The 20,249-nt window shown below is 40.9% G+C and overlaps 1 protein-coding gene across 7 annotated transcripts in view; it reads left to right on the forward strand.

Annotated features, from left to right (window-relative positions):
• The window catches only part of LOC139007081 (cyclic AMP-dependent transcription factor ATF-7), a 109,364-nt gene that overhangs the window by 66,821 nt on the left and 22,294 nt on the right, over positions 1–20,249 (forward strand). For 3 of the 7 annotated variants that reach the window (XM_070410105.1, XM_070410106.1, XM_070410108.1), the window contains 3 exons: positions 10,931–11,027; positions 15,164–15,282; positions 19,107–19,247. In XM_070410105.1, the coding sequence (XP_070266206.1) occupies positions 10,931–11,027; positions 15,164–15,282; positions 19,107–19,247 (357 nt within the window). The remainder of the gene's footprint in view (positions 1–10,930; positions 11,028–15,163; positions 15,283–19,106; positions 19,248–20,249) is intronic. The other 4 variants (XM_070410109.1, XM_070410103.1, XM_070410107.1 and 1 more) reach the window with 3 other exon arrangements.

A 20,249-nucleotide genomic window follows, 5' to 3' on the forward strand; every position in this document is an offset into this window, starting at 1 on the left:
ATTGTCTTAATTTTTGAAATTCTATTTGTTTCTTATTCTAAACTCCTTTTATTAGGGCATTCTTGGTCTTAACTGGGCCCAGCCTTTAATTCCATAGGAAAGAGCTGGTAATTAAAATTAACCAACTCTTCTTTTGGATATGGACGATGAAAATTCTCCCACCTTTGTACACATGGACAATGGCTTTTTAAGTTGGGGATACTTGGTAGCACTTTAGTGAGTTATGCTAGTTGACATTTACTTATTCAGCAAATATTTATTAAGCACCTCCTGTTCTAGGTGCTTAGGATCTTCTACGAATAAACAAATGAGGATCCTTGCTCTTGGGGAGCTTATATTCTACCAGATGACTTTGCTGTTAGACCAACTACCATATAATGTCTCTGCTCTCAAACTTCCTTCCTTTTACAGTGGATTAATTTAGTCAGCTACTAGAATCTTCTCTTTAAGATCCTCAAACAGTCACCCCAAACAGAAAATTCCTCAATCCATAGACGAAAGAATTTACCTTAGATTCAATGGGTGGGTTTTCCCCCTCCCTTTAGTTTGTCCTCCTTCATTCCCTGACAACATTTTCTTCAGAGTATTTTGGGAAGAAGTTTCCTGTTCTTGTTTTTCCTCTATAAATTACCTTGCTCACACATGCAGCCTATGAGCTGTTACTGCTGTGGTTGTATTTATTTGTTGAACAGTTCTGTACTTTGAAATGATTCATTCAAGAGCCATGAAGCATTCAAAGCAGGATGTGTGACTCATTTAATAAACAGCATCTTGAACTAGAGAGCAGGAGCCTCGGATTGACTGTGGTACACATGAAAGTCATGTCGGCTTTGAGGTGTGGGTAGTCTCTTCCCTTCTCCTCCCTTCCCCTACTTCCCCAAACATAAATGAAACCTTGCATTGGGAATAGAAGCACTGCAGTGAGGGGGCAAAGCCTATCAAGACTTGCAGGTCTCTCAATTTCTTCTTCAGAATTTATGATCAATTGAAGTGATTAAATCATGTTAGAGAAAGGTTGGTTATTCTTTCTGCCCTGCTCATCAACAGTATCACTGTGCTAGAGCTTGCTCCCCACACTTTTTCTCCAGCTTTTTCATATTATTTTCCTTCATCAAAATGTGCCACAAAGTACTTGATACTGTAATAAAAGAAAGCTATTCTGTCCGTGAAGCGCTGCCAAACCCAGAAACTGTAGAGAAGGGGGGATAGTTAGGTTTAAGCATAAATGACTTTTCAGTCTGTCACAAATATAAATTCAATTCCTTGTATTGTTCCCTAATAGTTTAGGCATTCAATGCTCATTTCCTAATAGCTAAAGAGTCCTGATTTGTCTCCTTCCCCCAGTCTACTCTTCTAAAACAAGGAGAGGGACTTGAAGTAATCATAGGTCAGGATATAAGAGCATTTTTAAATATGAGGCAAATCCACATGGAAAATGGAGGTGTGGTGGCCAAAAACAACATTTCAGGAATGAATTTGGCTAAGGGTTGAGTGCTTATTGCACAGAAATTTCATTGGTCACAATACTTTACCAGGGATTTAGCTTGAAACGGTTACATTTCTAATGTCCATATGCTTGTCCTTGGCTCAAAGTCAACAGACAAAAATTTAGCTTTAGTTTGGCCTGAGTTGTCATGTGCCCCTAAAGCCTTCCCTTCAGTACTGGTTAGTGCTGCTATTTCAAAAAGCTTCTCGGAGACTAGTATTAACAAGATTAGGAAAAGAACTCTCCCTAAACATTAAATTACTTTTGCAAAGAAAAACTAACTTTTACTACAATACCTGTCTACCTTGAGATCAAAAAAGGGAAAACTAGCTGAGTATATGCTGTATGCCAGATATTACATTAAGTGTTTAAAATGATTATTTCATTTAAAAGCTTAAGAAAGAAGGGTATGAGGGAGCCTTCTGGGGGTGCCTGAAATATTTCATATCTTCTTTTTTCTTGAAGAGACCAATAATTATTTTGTTAACTTCACTTATTGTTTATATTTCTAAAACCTTGGGTTTCTGAAATATAATAAACTGTTATAACTAGTACAAATCTGAGGACATGAGAGATCTTTTTATTATTATTATTATTGTATAGTTGGCATACAGTATGTTAATTTCAGCTCTACAACATAATGATTCCATATCTATAGACCTTATGAAGTGATTACCACGACAATTCTAATTACCTTCTGTCACCATACAAAGTTATCATGATACTAGAGGCCCGGTGTACGAAAATTCGTGCATTCGGGGGGGGGGGGGGGGTCTCTCAGCCCAGCCTGCACCCTCTCACAGTCCGGGACCCCTCGGGGGATGTCCACCCACGGGGAGTGGGCCTAACTCGTTAGTCAGACATCCTTAGCACTGCCATGGAGGCAGGAGAGGCTCCCGCCACTGCCACTGCGCTGGCCAGCCATGAGCCGGCTTCTGGCTGAGCAACGCTCCCCCTGTGGAAGTGCCCTGACCACCAGGGGGCAACTCCTGCATTAAGCATCTGCCCCCTGGTGGTCAGTGTGCATCATAGCGACCGGTCGTTCCTAGTTGTTCTGCTGTTAGGGTCAATTTGCATATTACCCTTTTATTATACAGGATTATTAACTATTCCCTGTACTGTATACTACATCCCCATGACTTACTTATTTGTACCTCTTGATCCCCTTACTATTTTTGCCCATATCCCTCTGCTCTCTTTCATATTTTGATCTGGGTTCTGATTACCCAGGCATCTATATATATAAAAGACAAGCGATCGGAATGACCAGTCACTATGATGCACACTGTGGCCAGCCAGTCAACCTCCTGCAGCCCCTCCCCCCGGCCAGCCCAGCCCCTGGTCAGCCCCCCCTCATCGGCCAGCCCAATCAGGGCGGGCTGGCCGGACCCCACCTGTACACAAATTCATGCACCGGACCTCTAGTGTACTTATATAAAATTTTGTTGATGCCCTAGCCAGTTTTGCTCAGTGGATAGAGTGTCGGCCTGCGGACTGAAGGGTCCCAGGTTCGATTCCGGCCAAGGGCACATGCCCGGGTTGTGGGCTCGATCCTCAGTCACGGGCGTGCAGTAGGCAGCCAATCAATGATTCTCTCTCATCATTGATGTTTCTCTCTCTCCCTCTTCCTTCCTCTCTGAAATCAATAAAGAAATATATTTTAAAATTTTTTTGTTGATTTGTATTTTATATGTAATACATCATTTTTAAAAATTAAAAATCTTAAGACTTTATTCATTGAGATGTATTCCTGATTTACAGTTCTTACCATCCTTGTTCTTCAAGCCATTCCTAACTTTTTTAAAAAATATATTTTTATTGATTTCAGTGAGGAAGGGAGAGAGATAGAAACATCAATGATGAGAGAGAATCATTGATCGACTGCCTCCTGCACACCCCCAACTGGGGATTGAGCCCACAATCTGGGCATATGCCCCTGACCGGAATCGAACCTGCAACCCTTCAGTCCGTAGTCTCATGCTCTATCCACCGAGCCAAACCAGCTAGAGCCATTCCTGACTCTTTACTTAACTCTGTTTATTTAGTCAGTTTGCTGGTAGGTAGGATTCCAGATTCTTCTATCACAGAAGGACGAATGAAAGTGAAACTTCCTAGAAATAGAAGGTGGTTTGACTAAAGATCTGCCATGGAAAATTGTTTTTGTTGTTGTTGTTATTTGTTAATCCTCACCCAAGGATATTTCTTTCCATTGATTTTTTTTTTTTAAATCCTTATCTGAGAGTATTTTTCCCATTGATTTTAAGAGAGAGTAGAAGGTGGGGGAGGTAAGGAGAGAGTGAGGGAGAGAGAAAATTGATGTGGAGAGACTCATCGATCAATTGCCTTCCACATGTGCCCGACCACGGCCGGGGATCAAACATGCAACCCATGTGATAATGTCACAAGCATGTGAGATTTTCTGCATACCTCCCCCATGACATACCAGCACTCCCATGATAAGAAGGAAGACAAGATACTCATTTTGTCTAAGCTGAGAGTGATACTGTCTACTATTTTCATAGCATTTATGTTAAAATTGTGTGTTCCTGGATTTATCAGTGATCTATAAAAGTACATTTTAAACATTTTTTAAAAAATGTGCAACCCAGGTACATGCCCTTCACTGGGAATCAAACCTGTGACCCTTCAGTGTGCAGGCCAACTCTCTAACCACTGAGCACACTGGCCAGGGCATGCCATGGAAAATTCTATCTAATAAAGAGGGAATATGCTAACTGACCCTCATGCTGTCGCAAAGATGGTGGCGCCCACAGCCAATAAGGAGGGAATATGTTAATTGACTGCCCCACCCCCAAATATGGTGGCGCCCACAGCCACAAGATGGTGGCACCCAGTCCCCTCAGCCCTGCCAGGGCGGCAGGTGCGCAGCACGGCTGGGCCTGCCTCCGGAGACCCCCAGTCGCCTCAGCCCCCCAGCCACCCAGGGCCAGCCTGAAGCGCAGGCAAGCCTTGGATGGCAGCTGCGCAGCCACACAGGGCCACCCGAGGCTCAGGTAACCAGGGCCGGCCGAGGCTTGTGCTGCCGGCAGTGGCAACAGCAGAGGTGTGATGGGGCATTGCCTTCCCCTGATCGCCGAGTCACCTCCCGCCCCTGAGGGCTCCCGGACTGTGAGAGGGGACAGGCCGGGCTGAGGGACCCCGACTCCAGTGCATGAATTTTCATGCACCAGGACTCTAGTTGATAATAAGAAACTATGCTTTCCCTGCTCTGGCTCAGTTGGTTGGGTGTCATCCTGTGCAGCAAGAGGTTGTTGGTTCAATTCCCTGACAGCAGTTTAATTTCCTGTTGGTGCATGTCTGTGTTGTGGTCTCAATCCTCAGTGTGGGGCATTCAGGAGGCAGCCTATGGTCTTGCACTCTCGCTTTGATGTTTCTCTCTCCCCCTCTCCCTTCCTCTCTCTCCAAAAATCAATAAACTGTTCTTTAAAAAAAAAAAACTATACTTTCCCTGCCCATTCTGCAACTAACACCAGTTTTCAGATTGACTTCCTCATAGCCCTGATATTCCATTTTATGCTTAACATTTCTTAAACTAAGAAAATCTCTTTTTTCACTAATTTTTTTCTCCGTTGGGGTGTGAAAATCTGAAGTAGCCAAAGTTGTTTTGATTTACTTCTTCTGTTTTATCTCTTTGTTACTAACAAGGCAGTACATGAGAATTTCATTTAATCTGTTCTTCTCCCAATTGTAGTGCCTTCTGTCTCCATCTTCCTAATTTCCCTAAGTATTTGCAGATCTTGTAATACATCAGCCATTTTATAAAGTGAGGTTGGAAGTTTTCTGCCTGTTTTTTTCTTTCCAAGATTCAGATCCAAAAACATGTGTTGGCAGTTTGGCGAGGATAACGAAAAAACAGCCTTTTTTGTTGTTGTTTCTTTCTTCCTTTCCCTGTTACCCTGTAGCAGGGTTTCTCAACAAAGACACAATTGATATTTTGAGTCAGATCATTTGTTTTGGTGAGCTGTCCTATGCATTGTAGAGTATTTATCAGTATCCCAGGCCTCTACCCTCTAGAAATCAGTAGTATCTCCCCACTTGTGACAAGCAAAAATGTCCCCAACCATTGCCAAATGTCCCCTGGGGGTGAAGTTGCCCCTGGTTGAGAGCCAGTGCCATCCTATATAATAAAAGGCTAATATGCAAATCGACCGAACGGCAGAACGACCAGTCGCTGTGATGCGCACTGACCACCAGGGGGCAGGCGCTCAACGCAGGAGCTGCCCCCTGGTGGTCAGTGTGCTCCCACAGGGGGAGCGCTGCTCAGCCAGAAGCCGGGCTCGCCAGTGGGCTCACAGCTGGCAAGCTCAGTGGCGGTGGAGGGAACCTCTCCCACTTCCACAGCAGCGCTTAGGACCCCTTGGGAGATGTCCGCCAACGGGCCTGGACTGCAAGAGGGCACAGGTTGGGCTGTGGGACACCCACTCCCACCCCCAAGAGCACGGATGTCGTGCACCGGGCCTTTAGTATAATATAAACAGCATTTAGGGAAAATGAGATTAGGGGGAAAGATTCAAGATTGGCATAAAATTAAAATTCCTGTCAGATCTCTGGGCATATTATTTAGATCAGAGCTGTTCAAAGGAAGTAAAATGCAAGCCACATATGCAATTTCAAATTATCTAGAAGCCACATTAAAAGGTAGAAGTAAGCCCTAGCCGGTTTGGCTCAGTGGATAGAGCATCGGCAGGTGGACCGAAGGGTCCCAGATTCAATTCCAATCAAGGGCACATATCTTGGTAGCAGGTTCCTCCCTGGCCTGGGCCCTGTTCGGGGCCCATGCAAAGCAACCAATCTATATGTTTCTCTCACATCAATATTTCTCTCTATCTTTCCCTCTCTCTTCCACTCCCTCAAAAAAATCAATGGAAACATATCCTCAGATGAGGATTAACAAACTAAAAGATTCTATTCTTGTGTTACCATATAAATCTTCTCTTAAGGCATATAAACTGCCTTCTCCTGATTCTGTGTGACTCAAATTCTTCAGTCCTCATTTTGAATGATGCCCACCTTCTGTGTCTTGGAAATTTCTACACATTTACTGAAAATTATCATTGTTTGCCCTACAACCAGAATTCCCTGAGTGGCTCTTTGCCAAAACCTTAGTCATAGGTAAAACCAAACAACAAAGGAAGACCCATTAACAAAGGTATTAACAAATGGGACAGCTAGATTTTTAAATAGCCAATAATTCAAAAAGGAAATTTTGGGGAGAGCTCCTCCACTCATTTTAATTCAATAGAATAATCTATATTTTAAAAAACCAAAATTTTCATCACCTAATAATTTTAGGTATTTTGAGAATTTGCTTACAGAGGGATAGTTTCCTAGGCATGCAGTTCAAGACTAATCTAGAGAATCATTAAGAATTAATTCTGGCCGAAACTGGTTTGGCTCAGTGGATAGAGCCTGCGGACTGAAAGGTCCCAGGTTCGATTCCGGTCAAGGGCATGTATCTGGGCTGCAGGCACATCCCCAGTGGGAGTTGTGCAGGAGGCGGCTGATCGATGTTTCTCTCTCATCGATGTTTCTGGCTCTCTATCTCTCTCCCTTCCTCTCTGTAAAAAATCAATAAAATATATTTTTTTAAAAAAAGAATTAACTCTAAATACATGAGAGGGAATATAAGGAACAATGGAATAATGGCCAAATTGACATTCACTTTGATAAAAAGCTTTATTTTTTATATATATATATATATATATATATATATATATATATATATATTGATTTTAGAGAGGAAGGGAGAGGGATAGAGAGATAGAAACATCAATGATGAGAGAGAATCATTGATTGGCTGCCTCTTGCACGTCCCCCACTGGGGATCGAGCCCGCAACCCAGGTATGTGCCCTTGGCCAGAATCGTACCTGGGACCCTTCAGTCCACAGGCCAACGCTCTATCCACTGAGCCAAACCGGCTAGGGCGATAAAAAGCTTAAGTAAACTTTTATTCTCCACTTCCTACTCTAGCCATACAAGAATTGTGTTAGAAATATCAAAGAGCCCTGGCAGAATAGCTCAGCTGGTTAGAGCAGCATCCAGATACCCCAAGATTGTAGGTTCGATTCACAGTCAGGGCACATACAAGAATGAACCAATAAATGCATAAATAAGTGGAACAACAAATCTGTGTTTCTCTTTCTATTTCTGTCTCTCTAAAATAGATTTTTTTAAAAAAAGTTTTAAATAGAAAGAAATAGAGAGAGAGATGACTGAAGCCCTGCCTTGTAAAATTCAGCCCATTTGGCTGCTCTTCCTCTGAAGTACACCACCTGCTGTAATCAGGGATTCTTCTCTGGTGTCATGACCCGCTTTGGGAGTTTGGTGAAGCCCATGGACCCCTTCTCAAAATCATGTTTTAAAATTAATAAAGTATAATACATAGGACTGCAAAGGAAACCAATTATTTTGAAATATAGTTGTCAAAAAAGTTTTTTTAATATTTTATAATGTAATATATATGCTTTTTTATTAATCCATTATGGTAAATAGCAAGTTCTAATGGTAGTTCTTGTGACTATCATAATTTCAAAGTAGTGATGAGTATAAAGGACATTTTGAGATTTTTAATAGCTGTAATGTGATATGAAAATATGTGTGATTGCTATTATGAATTAGGCATGTTAGATTTCAGTTAGAGTTTAGTGAGAATTAAGATGGAATTTTTTTTTCCTATCCATTTTCACAGTTATCAAACCCTCTGACATTCTAATGGTGGGAGTTCTCTTCAGCCACTTTTAGTTCTCTTCAGCCCCAACTTTTGATTTGGGAAAAAATAAATAGTTCAATAGGGAAAAGGATGTCATAGAAGGGAGCGAGGGTGCAACAAAGAGGAACAAGAACTAGAGGACAAACAAAACAAGTCAGGACTGTGCAGCAAAGTTGTAACAGAAGGGGAGTTGCTTTTTAAAATATTAAACAATCCTAACCAGAGCAAAGCCTGATGGAGGTTTAAAATCTTTCTCTCTGCTCAGTTTTGAGCAAACTATATTTCTGATAATAGAAAAATACTTTCTGTTTGAAAGTTAGTCTTCTAGATTCTAGAACATTGTGCAGAATTTTCCAAGCTACCTACATGAAATTTTCTTGAAGAATTTATAAACGTACTTTTGAAAAAGATTGTTGCAACATTTCCAGTGCATTTTGAAAATTTATACCCCTGTCTAATTCACTACTATTCTTTTCCCTCCAAAATGATGCTTTTTCTCCATTGTAGACTAGATTCTCCTCATTTCCTTTTACCAACCACTTGGCAGTCTCAGTGACTTGTTTAACCAACAAATATCATACCCCTGGGTAACAGACTGTTATGCCTTCCTTTCTCACCCTACCCCATCCTTTTTTCCTTAAGGAAAAAGCTGTGTTGGAAAAAGTTCTTGCCTAGGGTTAACCAACTAGTAGAGAACATGAAAGCTCTTGGCTAAATTTCCCCACACTTAATTCACTGGAAACCACTAAGACATTCTTCTTTTGACTATTTTACTTCTTAGTTCTTCATACTTTTATTTATTTATTTATTTATTTATTTATTTATTTTTATTTTTTTTAGAGAGAGAGGAAGGGGAAGGGAGGAAGAGAGAGAGAGAGAGACCAATGTTAGAGAGAAACATTGATCGGCTGCCTCCTGCACATCCCCTACTGGGGATTGAGCCTGAAACCAGGCACGTGCCCTGACCGGGAATCGAACCAGTGACCTCTTGGTGCATGGGACAATGCTCAACCAACTGAGCCACACCGGCCTGGGCCTTCATACTTTTAATTGAAATTTCCCTTTGTCCCTCAGGCCTGTGGACTTTAGGTCTTAAGCTGGCTTTAGTTGTGATAGGGGCTCAGAGAAAATTTGGGGTAAGCTACTTTCAGGTAAAATAAAGGAACTTAAACAGTTTAGTAATGCTTACTTGACTTGATAGTAGCCGGAATGGGGCCAACTCCTCTCTGTTTAGTTTACAAGCAAGAAGAGCTGTGGGGACTCTGGTCGGGTAGCTCAGTTGGTTAGAGTCCTGATATGCCAAGATTGCAGGTTTGATCCCTGGTCAGGGCACATACAAGAATCAACCAATGAATGCATTCATAAGTGGAACAACAAAAATTGATATTTCTCTCTATATAGTTCTCCTTTCCTCTCTTTCTCTAAAATCAATTTAAAGAAGAAGAGCTGTGGAAAAGAGGGCTAAAGGTATAGTGTTTGGTGGGAAATAGATATTTCATGAAGCGAGTGAAAAGAGGGAACTAACCAATCATTTTTTTTAGAAACAAAAAGATAAATAGAAGCATTTTTCAGAGCCTAGCTGGTGAAGGAACTGTGAAAAACTGCAGCGTCCACGCTGTTATGTGTTGTAGGTGTGTTTTAATGAAGGGACATGGCCAGCCAGCCTCAACAGGAATGTTGAGGGTATCAGTCTTTTGAATTACTGCTGTTCATCTGTTCTCTTCACCTCCCCCTTTTAAAGAACAGATCCGAGCATAAATTATTGTCCAGTAACCCTGTCTTATTTAGTCATAAACTGAGGCAGACCTAGCCTCACCTTTTCATTGTCCTTTCACCCAAACCCCTAAATAAATAAAATCTCTACACCATCTTCTTTTCCCTTCCCCTCATCTTGCCTGCTGGCTTCTCCCTACCCTAACAAAAAAAATTCTGCTTGCATTTTTATTCTGCCATTCCATAGCCAGCAGCATAGTACTGGCCCCTTTATGGCTCATGGAGCCCAGGCGGGCTGCCCAATGAGGGGAGACAGCATTTGGCCAATGGGGCTGGTGTGTGCCATTACCGCTGGCCATTGGGCCTCTGTCCTCTACAGCTCCATCCTGACTCATTAAAACCCTGAGCCAAATAGCTGGGCAGGCTCCTGCTGCAGCATTGTGGGGGCCAGGAAGTTAAATGGTTCTCCTAATCCTGCATAATTTATCTCCCTGTTAGCCCCCGCATAAATAGTCCATTTCAGCCCTACCATGGAGAGCTTAATTCTGAACTTCCTATTTTTGTGATGACCAGTGAGTGCCCAGCCTTTCCCTTCTCTCTTTATTATTATTATTAAAAATTATTTTCCCCTTGTTCACTATGAGTTTGCCTTAATGTGTGTTTTTTTTTTTCATTTGAAGCCTCCTGCCTGGATCCCACTTTAGCAACAATCTGTCCATTTCTCTCATTTGGACCTAATATTACAGAGCAGTTGGTGCTACACTCTTCCCCTTCCTCTTTCCTCCCAGCTTTATAGTGCCTCTTTTTCTCCTCCCTATTTTCTCTTTTTAAATCTATCACCTCTCCTTTCCTATCACTTCCAGTTTTTTCCTCCTTCCCATTCCCTGTTCAAATCCCTCTTTCCAGCAACCAACCTTATCACAGGATGTTTGGTAGGACATTTTAAAAGGGCACTGAAGTGTTGTTTTTTTTACACATCTCCATTTCTGTTTCGTTTCAGAGATTTACAAACGAGGACCACCTGGCAGTTCATAAACACAAGCATGAGATGACATTGAAATTTGGCCCAGCCCGAACTGACTCAGTCATCATTGCAGGTACTTTTTACCCCAGCAGCCACGTGCCTTGATATCACCAGACAGTTAAGATTAATACCAGGGACCAGATGTACTGGGAGCTATACTCCCCTTCTCCCATTAAGAACCCTTATGTGATCTGCATTAATCAGGAAAAAGGAACACTAAAAGCTCCCAAGTTTCTATTGTGCCCTCTACTCTCTATTTTTAATACAAGATTGGGTTCTTTGGTTTTTGAGGGTAGGTGTGTTAAGGTTTTATCTTAGCTTTTTTCAGTCTATTTCCTCCTTGCCTTCTTTTTATTAAGACTTTGGAAGATTTATAGACAGAAGACGCCTTTGACATTTCTCCCTACCCATAATGAAGGGGTGAACAAAAGCAGGGAAGCCGCCCTCGTCTGGCTGCTTCTCATCCACTGGGTGTCAGTTTTCCCCAAGCAGACAGATTGTCAGTTCGTAAATTCAGCTTCCCTTGTGAACCCAGACACCATTGAGGGCACATTTCCAAAGTTCAAACAAGACATTTGTCAATGGGACTTTTCTGTGCCAATTTGGGTGACCTGGAACCTCTCACTGGTTGTTTTAGAGTTTGTCTTGCTTACATATGCCATCTCTAGGGACCATTCTCAGCAACCTCTCTCAAACCGTGCAGCAGCAGTTCTGTTGTGCCATTTTCAACGAGACAGGCATACAAACCAAAGTGGGCTTTTTCTTTCGATGCCATGAGGGGGTTCTGAGTTAGCCTGAGTTAAGCAAGCTTACCTCAGTATTTAACCTCTCTCCATGCTTCTATACATGAAGAAAGGGATTTGCCCTTACAGACCTCCTATTTCTTATTGACTGAATATCTACTTTGCTAGGAGCTTGTAATTCCTGAAAAAGGACATGAGTGGATATCATTAATGATCCTTAAGAAAGCTCAGGGGAGCCCTGGCTGGATAGCTCAGCTGGTTAGAATGTTGTCCCAATATGCCAAAGTTTCGGGTTTGATCCCCAGTCAGGGCACTTACAAGAAGCAACCAATGAATGCATACATAAGTGGAACAACAAATTGATGTTTCTCTCTCTCTCTCTCTCTCTCTCTCATCAATAAATAAAAATGTAAATTTAAAAAAGAAGAAAGCTAGTGGAGGTTTTAGAGGAAAGAGTAACTATAGGATTTAACATATATTCAGGTAACATATTTAAATTTATTAAGTCAGGTCATGTATTCACGAAAATAATTTTAGTATTTGTAGTCTAATATAAGTGAATAATACAAACAATAAAAATACTAAGAGAATTAATATTAAATTGAATTAATCATAGACAGTTTATGAAAGAGGTAAATTTGAGGCAAGGTTATCAAGTTGGAGAGGTTATTAGAAATGGTGTAAATGCCTATGCTGAGTCTCTAGGAGTGGTGAGAAATTGATACAGAACAGTCCCAAGGAGAGAAAGTGATTTCTGTTATTTTTTGCATGCTGTTCTGGAATGCTCATCCCGTTGCACATAACTTCAGCTATTCTGTCTAGGCTGCTAATTCTCATATCTGTGAATTATGACCTGGTGTCTCACATGTATTCCAACCCTAATTGAACAGTTGACTTGCTGGCTTTCTGTCATTCAAATCTTCAAGTCAACGACCAAATTTATCTTTGTCCCCTAAACCTACTTCTTTTTCTTTGTTATTCAGTGATGATATTCGCAAAATTTTGAGTCGTTGTAGTTTTCTCTTCAGATTCTCTCTGTTCTGTTCCGTCCTGCTCTTCCTGCCACCACCCTCATTATGCTTGAATTCCTCCATAGTCTCCTAGCTGGTCTCTCTCTCCTTGACTACTCTCTTATTATAATCTATCTTCATTCTATTGAAAAGCCGATCTTCCTTAAATTCTTCTCCTCCACGCAAAATCTATTATTATTTTCCCATTTTCTCTTACTTTAAGGCTATTCATACTTGGATTTTCAGACCTTCTATAACCTAGCCCCATGGTACCTGCCCAACTTTATATACAACTTATGTACCTAACATGATTATCCTTTGACCTAGACCTACCTTTTTCTCCTCATCTATACATGGTGCCCGCGTCCTGCCTCTCTCTGCGCCTTCACCCACCTTACCATCTAAAGCCATTCTTTAAGGCCCAACTCAAGTCGTGCTTCTAGAAACCTCCTAACTACTCTGTCATTAATTTATCTTTATTTAATTTCTGCAATAATTTTATTCTCTACTGCACATGATTTTTGTATACTATGATGTTATTTATGTATAATTATTTTATTTCCTCATCTAGAAAGCATTCTCTTATTCTCTAGGGCAAGAGCCATGTTTTATATTTGGGCAAAACTCCTATATTCCTATTTCTCTTCTCCCCCAGATTTCTACACAAATGTATGCATGTAGCACCAAAAGTGAAAAAGTACTCAGTAAACACTTGTTGATTGCTTCAGAATTATCAGAGCAGGTTAAGGGTTTTCTTATACATTTTCTTATACATTGTTCAGAAATGGAAGAAGTTTGTATGAGCCTCAGATCAGAGATCCAAAGGCCCTCTTCTGCCATAGCCATGCCCTTAGCTGCCCCATCCTGGTTCACTTGAGTGGTAATTTTTTGTGTGTCCTTACTGAAGTGCTCTCTAAGCCTAAAGGATGATATTACCTCTACTCACCCGGGGATGGAGGGAAAGTGGCTTTATCGTTGGCCAACCAAAGCTGCCAGAGAAGCTTTTAAAACTATTTTGGGAGGTAGTGGTAACTTTTCCAAACACTCTGATTCAGAAGAGGTTTTGTTTAAAATTTTTTAAAATTATGTTGTTTCCATGGAATATCCCACTGAATTATTCCCAATCGATCATGCTAGAAGGAGCAATTTTAATACCAGGTGTCACTTCTTAAAATATTATTTAAACATTGTTCTATTTCTATCATTCAACCTAGTGGTTTGGGGTATGAGATGAATCCATGAGGTAACTATCATGTCAAGGAAAAATATCTAAAAGAGTTAGGATAAGGGAACAAGATTCAGCTGACCTAAGAGAAAAACTAGAAAAACAGAATGGGGAGAGAGAAGTTCAGATCTAAAATTCATGTTGCTTGGCCCTAGCTGGTTTGGCTCAGTGGATAGAGCGTTGGCCTGCGGACTGAAGGGTCCGGTCGATTCTGGTCCAAGGCACATGCCTGGGTTGCAGGCTCGATCCCTAGTAGGGAGCTTGCAGGAGGCAGCCGATCAATAATTTTCTCATCATTGATGTTTCTATCTCTCTCTCCCTCTCCCTTCCTCTTTGAAATCAATAAAAATATTAAAAAAAAACAAAACAGGTTTAAACATTTTTTTTAAATAAATAAATAAATAAATAAATAAAATTCAGGTTGCTTGAAAAGTTGCCATGGGTTATGGAGAGCCTTCCTCTTCCCAAGGGTAGAGAGGCACTGTGTTGAGGAAAGATTTGTGCAGCCCCTAAGAGGATATTTTGGCTGGCAAATCTAAATCCAAATATCCTGGTTTCCGGAATTTGCTCTGGGCCCAGGTTTCTGTTCTATTGTTTGCAGTTTCCTTTTCTAGCTCATGATCTTGCTGTCTTGTTCCCTCGCCCCTAGATCTGCCTGGAATGCCTTAAGAACGTAGCAGACCCTTACCTCAGGGTTAAATTTATTTTGTATGACCACTGAAAGGCAATGCACCATTTCTAATTTGGTAGCGTTAGCAAACAAACTCAACCACCTGAGCCTCGGTTTCTTCTCCTCATCAGATGTTAACATTCATCTGCTTATAACTGCTCAATTCAGACCTCGCAGGGAGTAAGTTTAAAGAGAAAATGTCGCTTAGCTATACTTGATTTTCAAATCTGGAGGTTTCACAAACTTCACCTGGGTGGGTGGTTTGGTTTTGTTTGGGGGTGAGGTAGGTAAGACCAGCCTCTGGGAGAAAGATGGTTACGTGGATAGTCACACAACAAAACATTGTTCTGTCTTCCCTCTGCTGGCCTTGAGGCAACACAGCACAGACACCCTCTGGTGGCCTAGCACCAGCCTTCACCTACTGGAGATCCATAAAAGCAAATTCGCCCTAACACCGAGACTCTCTCCAAAGAGAAGAATAAAATGTGCTCTCTACATACTCTCAAGTTTTAATTTTAGGTCAAAACTAAAATAGAATTTCCTTTCTTTTCATGTCTACAGATCAAACTCCTACTCCAACTAGATTCCTGAAGAACTGTGAGGAGGTGGGACTCTTCAATGAACTAGCTAGCTCCTTTGAACATGAATTCAAGAAAGCTGCAGATGAGGATGAGAAAAAGGTAAGAGGCGGGACTTATACTGAAAAACTGGTGGTGTTTGAATCTAGGCTATTCTCATTGTGCCCTGGGATAATTTGTTTAATTGGTTAAAGCACAAAATTACAGGTTTGGTTCTATAGAAACAGAGAATACCCACTAATCCTAGTCAGCCACTCACGTCTTTTGGGGGTCTGTCTTCATGCCAGTTTCAGGGCCCTCCAACCTGCTCAGGTTGGTTTTGTGGTCACCCAGTTATTTGATGGATTTTACCTGCTTATTCAGGTAGTGAATCTCAATGAAGTCAAACAAATGAAGGTCATTTTTTGTCAGTGGCCAGTTTGTGCAGTTCCAGTAGTGACTAATTCACTCTTTTTTCCCGGTGTAATGCACACACCATTGCATTCTGCCCAAACTTCCAGTCACTGAGATCTGGTTTCTTGATACCCTGAAGGACGATTCGGCCACCTAGTCGATTCTGCAGCTTCATCAGTTTCTCAGCATGTTCCGTCTCCTCATGAGATTGGTGAAGAAAATATTTGGCAAAGTTCTCCAAAGCCACATCATCACAGTCAAAGTAGAAAGACATGGACAGATGGGTTTAGGAAGCATAGAGCTCCAGGCTGATCTGGCAGTCGATGGAGGCCTCCAAGTCCAGGTGGCAGTTCTAGCGCCTGCGAGGTGGGCATGGTCCTCATGGTGGGTGGCTGAGGAGAGGCAGATAGGTGGCATTGGAGCAGTGGTGGGGGGGTCTTGAGGCAGTCCCAGGGTGCTGTGAGGAGGTAGTGGAACGCTGGGTCTGGGCGGCTGGCTGGCTTGGGGGTCAGTACTGGTTCCGTCCAAGCACTGTTGAAGCAGGAAACCACAGCAAGTCTCGGCGAAGACTGTTCTGCCTGTTTTCCTTTTTATGTATGGGTTGATTTGAGAAAGAGAGAGGGGTGAGAGAGAGAGAGAGACATCGAGACATCGATATGTTGTCCCACTTTTTTATGTATTCATTGGTTGATTCTTATATGTGCCCTAACTGGTGGGTCAAATCTGCAACCTTGGCTATCAGGACGACACTCTAACCAACTTTTCTTAAAGAAGGATGTTCTTACTGCTTTCCAAAGGAGATCAACCAGAATGGTTGAAAGAACTAGAAATTATGTCACTTTGGGAATATTTACAGAAATAGAGGAAGTTTTGCTTGGAAAGAGAAGACAATGTGAACAAAAGTTCAGTCTTAAATATTTGAAGAGTTTTCATGTAAAAGAAGGGTTAAATTTGTTTTGTATGGCTCAGAGGTAGAAGTATGGCCAGCAGGTGGAAGCTGTCACCGAGTGCATTGAATTATATGTAGGTCATTTAGTGTAGATAACTGTGGAAAGGATTAAAATGCTGGAATACCATCGCATCTTTAGGTGATGTGATTCTGATTTTAGACTTTATATTCCAAATCTCTAGAGAATCCTTCAATTTGGAAGACCAGAGGAAATAGTTCAGGAAACTGAGTCAAATAAAAATACTTCCCATGGTATAGGGATTTCAGGGAAAAGGTCAAAATTTATTCTACTTTAGAATTGAAATTCTGGGTTATTGGTCACTTTAAAATCAGGCATGTGTTCCCTAATAATTCAGAAAAATCCAATATATGATCTCAGAACATGTACACATTAACCACATGTATGCTCCACAATTGCATGACAAAGTAAGACATGAAATCCCATCAGAATATAGCAAAGCCAGAATATAAGAAAAAATGTCCAGGAAAGCTGTTGCCTTCTGAGAGGGAATTGTACATGATTTTTCCATTCAGCTTAAATTGTACCAGTAAGAATGCAAGATAAAGTGTCCGTATCACTGGAAGTCTTTATAAATTTCATACCTTTCTATGAGTTTCTTCTCATGCTGCCTCCCTCAAACTAAAAGAAGGCGGGGCAATTCAGTGGCATGTATTTGTAGTTCTACTTTCAAAAGGCAGAACTAACCTTCTCATTATTCTTTTACTTTGGAGACACAGGTCTCTTTTTTAAAAAAAATATGTTTTTATTGACTTTAGAGAGAGGAAGGAAGAGGGAGAGAGAGATAGAAACATTGATGAGAAAGAAACATCGATTGGCTGCCTCCTACACACCCTCTACTGGAGATCGACCCCACAACCTGGGCATGTGCCCTGATCAGGAATCGAATCTGCAACCTCGTGGTGCATGGGACGACGCTCAACCAACTGAGCCACACTGACAGGGCAGTCTCTCATTTTTCAGTTGTTTCATCCTGTGTGGTATAATTTCTCCCTCTCCCAAAACAAAGAAATCAATCAATTGAGCAAGCTGAATTACAAAAAAAAGAAAGAAAAAGGAAATACGTCAAATTTTTTCCTCCAGGATGTGAGGGATTTTAAACCAAACTCATTATAGGCAAACTCAAGAAAATTAGCCTCCCATGAAAAGTTTAAGGTCTTTTCCATTGCCATTTTTGCTCTGTTGACACTTCTGAGAAGCCTTTCATAGTTGGTCAGGCCTTTACTCATTGAGTATCTCTCGATGTTTCTTCCTGCCTGTCTTCACCTCGCCTTGATGAGAAGCACAGATTCAATGTAAGATTATCTCCAGGAGTGTTTTATGAGCCCACAACTTTCCTGAACCACAGCTTTTCTAGGATGTGCCCCAGAGGGATTTTAAACCTGTGGTTGAGAGGCCTCTCCTTCCCACCACCCTCTGGTTTCAGGGATCCCAGGATTAGCTCAGTTGGGCCTGATAACTTAGAAATGTAGAAAAAATTAGGGCAGAAGTGAAACCATCTTTGCTATTGCTCACCTCCATCATATTGGAGAAAAAGAACCATTATCACCTTCTCTAATGTGGTAGACACAAGACTATCTTCATTTTGCTCAACTACCAAGAACATTTTTAGGGATTAAGGTAGCAAAGGAAGAGTTAGAAACAAACTCCTCTTTCGCCAAGAATTCTAGGATTTAGGAAGACTAGAACAAAGGATTGACGTAGTCATAAAACTGAACTGCAATGCCATCGGGTCATGCCCCTGTCATGGTGCAGTGTCAGGGCCATCATCTCGGATTGTTTATTTTCCCTGCAAAGCCACTTATGGCTCCACAGTTCTGTGAGGTGGTGGCACCAATGCTAGGAATGTACTCTCTTTTATTTCTGGTTTTCTCCAGTCCTACTCCTAGGACCAACTTCCCATTTCTTTCACGGATCAAGTGATCAGCTTTTCCTTTCTCCATTACCCTGAAGCTCTGTCTTCCTAACTTTCAGCTTCTAGCACCAGATTTGGGGCTGAAGTCACCATCAAACATAGGGCATACCCTAGAAAAGGTCTTTCTTATGTTGTTTTCAGTACTTTAATCATCAATTTGTCTTTATTTGCTTTTGATAATTGGGTAATCTATCATGTGGTTGGCAGAAAAAGTGTTCACAATTCTCCAGTGGCCAATTGAGCTGGTTGGGAAAAGGCAGGCACTGGATTCAGGAATCATTTTACTTTCCTGAAAAATAATATCATAATACTTGGATGGATTTAAATCACATCTTTTTTTTTCCTTTCAGGGTCTTTATAAGCATTGTGAGTATTTTTTCCCTTTCAGAATCTTTCTAAGTGTTCACCCATGATGAAGCAGGTGTTATTTCCATTTTATAGTTAGGGAAGCAGAAGCCCTGAGAAGTTGAATGGATTTGGCCAAAGTTGTACATAAAACCTTGGCTTCACATTTCTTTGACTTGCAGTTTGGCACTTTGACCAAGGACTAAACTTCTTAGAAGTTTATTCCCTCATCTTTTAACTGGGAAGATACAGCTTCAACTTAAAGGGAATCATGGGGTTAAACTATGCGCATTTCTCTCTCCTAGCAGGCGGCTGCAGGGCCCCTTGACATGTCTCTGCCTTCCACACCAGACATTAAAATCAAAGAAGAGGGGCCAGTGGAGGTAGACTCATCCCCACCTGACAGCCCTGCCTCCAGCCCCTGCTCCCCGGTGCTCAAGGACAAGGTAAAATTCTCTATCAGAAGTCATCCTACATGTTAATTAATAGATTACATTTTGATTCATAGTTGTATAGTGTGTGATACAGGAAGATGGAATATATTCAAATAAATGTTCATTGTTCAGAAGATTTATATAAATTACACCTACTCTGTGACCCAGCAGTTCTACTTTTAAGTCAATGTGGAAATGAAATTAGTGTGTACGTCCACCCAAAGAAGTGTATGAGAAGGTTCATAACAGTTTTATTGATAATAGTAAAAAAGCTGGAAGAAGTCCATCAACAAGAAAATGAACAAAGTGTAGTATGTTTATAAAATGGAATACTACATGGCATTAAAAAAGAATAAGCTAATGATATACACAGCAATAAGGATGAATTTCACAAATGTTATATTGAACAATAGCAAAAAAATTCATACACAGAAGCACATACTATGTAATTTTATTTACATCAGGTTCAAGAAAAGGCAAAATTATTTGATGGTGATAGAACTCAGAATAATGTTTAACCTCTTGTGGGGAAAGGTATGGATTGGGAAGGGATGCATGAGAACCTTCCAGGGTGCTAGAAATGGGCTCTGTCTTGGTTTTACATATGTAAAAAGTCATTTAGTTGTACCTTAGTCAATGCACTTTACTGTATTTATGTAGTACTTTAATTAATAAGTGAAAAAGAAAATCACTTAGTTTATAAACTGGACATTAAACAATTTTTTAAAAAGTCTTCCCAGAGGTAAGTCTTCTAGTGACTTACAGGGAGTATCTACTAGGATTCTAAATATTTTTTAAAGGAAACATTTTAAGAAGAAGTATTTTTTATACATTTATTGAAATATAGTACATGTACAGAAAAGTACATAAATTGTAAGTATACAGCTCACTGAATTTTCACAAAGTTTACAGACTTTGTAACTAGTGCCCAGGTATTATCAGAACCTCAGAAGCCCCCTCATGCCTCCTTCCAATCTCTACTGTTCTACCAGCAGTTATTAATTTTAATATCCA

This window comes from Myotis yumanensis, unplaced genomic scaffold (assembly GCF_028538775.1).
Source record: "Myotis yumanensis isolate MYYU_CA2020_CCGP unplaced genomic scaffold, mMyoYum1.0.hap1 SCAF_3, whole genome shotgun sequence".
Classification (NCBI taxonomy): domain Eukaryota; kingdom Metazoa; phylum Chordata; class Mammalia; order Chiroptera; family Vespertilionidae; genus Myotis; species Myotis yumanensis.